This window comes from Chrysochloris asiatica, unplaced genomic scaffold (assembly GCF_000296735.1).
Source record: "Chrysochloris asiatica unplaced genomic scaffold, ChrAsi1.0 scaffold00066, whole genome shotgun sequence".
In the NCBI taxonomy this organism is placed as follows: Eukaryota; Metazoa; Chordata; class Mammalia; order Afrosoricida; family Chrysochloridae; genus Chrysochloris; species Chrysochloris asiatica.
This window is the reverse complement of record NW_006408584.1, coordinates 10,675,498-10,679,364: the sequence shown is the minus strand read 5'-3', so window position 1 is coordinate 10,679,364 and position 3,867 is coordinate 10,675,498. Positions and strand designations below refer to the sequence as shown.

The 3,867-nt window shown below is 32.9% G+C and overlaps 1 protein-coding gene across 1 annotated transcript in view; it reads right to left on the bottom strand.

The window, feature by feature from the left end:
- Positions 1–1,803: 1,803 nt before the first annotated feature.
- Positions 1,804–3,867, bottom strand: part of CBR4 (carbonyl reductase 4) — a 41,438-nt gene continuing 39,374 nt past the window's right edge. The window contains exon 5 of the mRNA XM_006864535.1: positions 1,804–2,031. Within this exon, the coding sequence (XP_006864597.1) occupies positions 1,853–2,031 (179 nt within the window). The 3' untranslated portion in view covers positions 1,804–1,852. The remainder of the gene's footprint in view (positions 2,032–3,867) is intronic.

The following is a 3,867-nucleotide window of genomic DNA, read 5'->3' as shown; positions in this document are numbered from 1 at the left end:
GTGGCCAAGTGGTAGCATCAATGGACTCAAGCGTGGCAACAGTATTGAGGATCGGGCAGTGCTTCGTTCTGTTATGCCTAAGGTCACTATGGGTCGGTACCGACTCGATGGCGTCTAATAACAACAAAAATCATGATAGGAACATGTATGGATCAGGAGACCTGGAACCTGCCCTGGAGGCCAGCAGCATAAAAAGTGAAACCAAGAACTCACTCAGGGCTCTCCATACTCACATCTTTGTGAGAACGTCTATGCTTTAATAAACCTCCTTGCTCAAACCTCTATTTCTCTGGCTTCTTTTGTGTGGGTGTTGTGCCTACATGCTACAGATTCTTCAGAATAGGACACCAAATCCACACTGTAACAATAAGATAATTATGAAACCGTTAAAGTAATTTTTTGTTAACCATAAGGTCTGAATTAGTTTAACATCTGTTAATCTATAAACATCTTGGGGCCAGCCTAAGTAAGCATTCTTCCTGAGAACATGCAGTGGGAGGGCAGTCTAGGGAGGCTCAGGGAGATATTCTGGCTAGGTAACTTTTCAAAATCAGCTGAGAATAAAGAGTAAATAACAAAATAGAGTTCAGCATGCATCCTTGGCAAAAGTCTTTTATTTTATCAAGCACTTAGATTTGGGGGGTTCATTCACAATCTTAACATTTTTGAAAATTTCCATAGCATGGGTATACTATGCCACACCTACATTTGCAGGTTATTTTGTCTAGCCACTCAATCATGAATGATACCATTTAATTAGTGTAAAATACTCTAAATTCATGTTTTTATCTAACTGATACTGGTTTTTCCAATTTGTATAAAAATTGATCATCCCAGACAAATTTTTGCATACAATGTACACAATATTTAACTTTGACAGGTGTCATGGATTGATTTGTGTACTCACCCCCCTCAAAAAAATATGTATCTGCTTTTTTAGTTCATGATTCTCAGTGATTTGGCAGTTAATGTAACGATGTAATCTGTCAATTATGTAATGATGTAATCATTACACATGATTATCTGCTGTGATAAGCCAATCAGTTATAAGAAGGTTCAGATGAAATTTAATACCTTTACTCAGGTAACATCACAGATCTGATGTAAAGGGAGTTTTCCTGGGGTGTAGCCTGCATAACCTTTTATCATAAATAAAAGGTTAGAAGCGTGAACAGCGTACATATCTCAGTATGACAAAGACAGGAGCATAGCACATCCTTTGGACTCAGGTTCCCTATGCTGAGAAACTTCTAGACTCAGAGGACGATTGATGCCAAGACAACATGGTGATCTCCAAGAAACACTCATAGATGTTGAAAGGAGACAAGAATCTTCCCCAGAGCCAACAAAAAGAGAAAGTCTTCCTCTTTAGCTGGTGCCCTGAATTTGGACTCCTAGTCGCTTAAACTGTGGGGGAATTAATTTCTGTTTGTTAATGTCATCTACTTGTAGTATTTCTATTATAGAAGCACTAGACAACCAAGGCTACATCCGCTACACACTTTCATTTTGTAATAGTCTATTAAGATGACTTCTAGAAACTCCATATTAATTTAAAATAACTCACAACTATTAGACAATATACTTTTTCCACTATCAAGACAAAGGTATAAAATACCTGTTTATATTTTTAACAAAATGGCTATATATCAAAATTTTTTACATCCTGTGGGATAACCAAAGATAAATATGATCTTTTGAGTCACATACTCTTTAGAACACACTATTGCTTAAACATTGTTCTTTCACAGATGTTTATATAAAGATGGAAATCAACATTTGTAGCAAATGTCACCCATGACTGCCCAAGTGTGTTCTTGATTCTAGGCCTTAGTGTTGAACCATCTGTAAATTATATTACGAGTTGTAATCCCCCATCCACTACTAGAACATGCCCTGTAATATATGGCGTTTCTAAAAGAAACACAACTGCATGTGCCACTTCAGTAGGTTCTCCAAACCTCCCCAGAGGAATGTTTTTCTTTAAATGTTCTTCTTTCAAGTCTTTAGTCATATCTGTGCGAATAAATCCTAAAAAAGAAATATTTGTTTTATTTAGTTAAAATATGCTAAAAATAAAATGAGAATGAATTCATTCCTAAAAATTTGAGATTATTAATAAGCTTTGTTAGGAAATATAAATTTTTGCTAAATAATCAAGTAACCAAGTCTATATTTTTATTCAGTTTAACTCAATGAACATTTATTGAACAATAAAATCTTTGGCCTCTAAATATTTGGCCTAACACCTAGCAAAATGCAAATGAGTGAATACAAGCATGAAAAAAAAAAACACCAAAATTCCATTCTTGAAGCAACCTATAGCTCATAAGAGATACAGTCATTTGCACATCTAATTATAATGTTAGAAAGTTTATACCTTACAGAGAGATATTTCCTAGTATAGAAAGCTATACTAGGAAAAGACATATACAAAGTATCATGGAACTGATGAATTTTTATTTGATTAGGGCCAGAGAGTTAGAGGTAGTGTCCAGGAAAGAAAGCAATCACAAAGGTGGTCACATAAAATTATTTGTCAGTTCTGACAAAAATTATCTTCATTTGTTTATACTGATACTGATGATTAGAAAGGCCATTTTATCCAATATTCATGTTTTAAAACATCTTATGCTCATATTCAATTCTGATGCAAGCATACAACAAAACTTCACAAGTTAAATGGTACTGGTGTATGTAATAAACTTTGTAGATAATATGTGCTAAAACAAAATATATAGTACTACCATGACATATTATATAACCTATTTAAAATAATTCATGTTATAGATACATGCCAGGGAGTTTAGTAAGACAATATTCTGAGATTAGTCTGAGATATAAAGATATGTTACTAATAAAAAACTTATGCAATTATTTAGACTTTTAAAAGAAAGTAAATAATCTTCATGAAATGAACCAATCAAAGATCAATAAATTTTTTAAGGTCATGAAAAAGAGATGGAAATTATATATGACAAATGAAGTAAAAATTTAATGTGTAATCTAAAAAAACATAGCTTTCAAATGGACTTCAGTTAAAGCAGAATCTTTCATAACTCAAATTATAAATAAACAAATATAGCGTCATTAAAGTACTACAATAAATATGAACTGAACACTTTAATTAATTAAGAATTAGGATTAGGCTACTGGCTTATATAGTGCTATAGGATAAAGCATTAGATTCCAAGGTCAGTTTGAACCACAAGGTCGGTGGTTCAAACTCACATGCTGCTCCTTGGAAACCCTATACATGATTGATATGAGTCAGAACTGACTTGACAGCACTTAATAACAACTGGTTTATTATGCAATATTATAAAACTAATTTTTCTTTGCCTTAGGTTTTCATTTATAAACAAGCATTTTCTTAAAATCCTTGTAAGAAATAATCATAGAGTTTTATATAATGAAGCCTATGAAAGTTATACTAGGAAAATCTGGAAACAAATTGAAAATTTCAGTACCAAACTGGCTCAATAAATTATGGCACATCTAGCCAGTAGAAAATACTGAAGTATTAAAAATGATTCTATAGAAGAATATTTTAAATGACAAGGAAAAAAATACTTATATATAAAACTGAAAACAAACCAAACACATTGCCACTGAATTGATTCCAACTCATTGCAACCAAATAGGACAGAGTAGAACTATAGGGTTTCCAAGGCTGCAGTCTTAAGGAATCAGAGTTTACAAATGAGTTAAAGTATACTAATAATGAGCAAGAAAATAATCTAATATATGCTAATGACTGAAAAAATAGACACCAATATTAGCATTGATTAGCAGTATATACAGCACTCCTGGTGTGGTTCTGTAAAATAAGCAACTGGACTGCAAACTACAAGGTCAGTGGTTCAA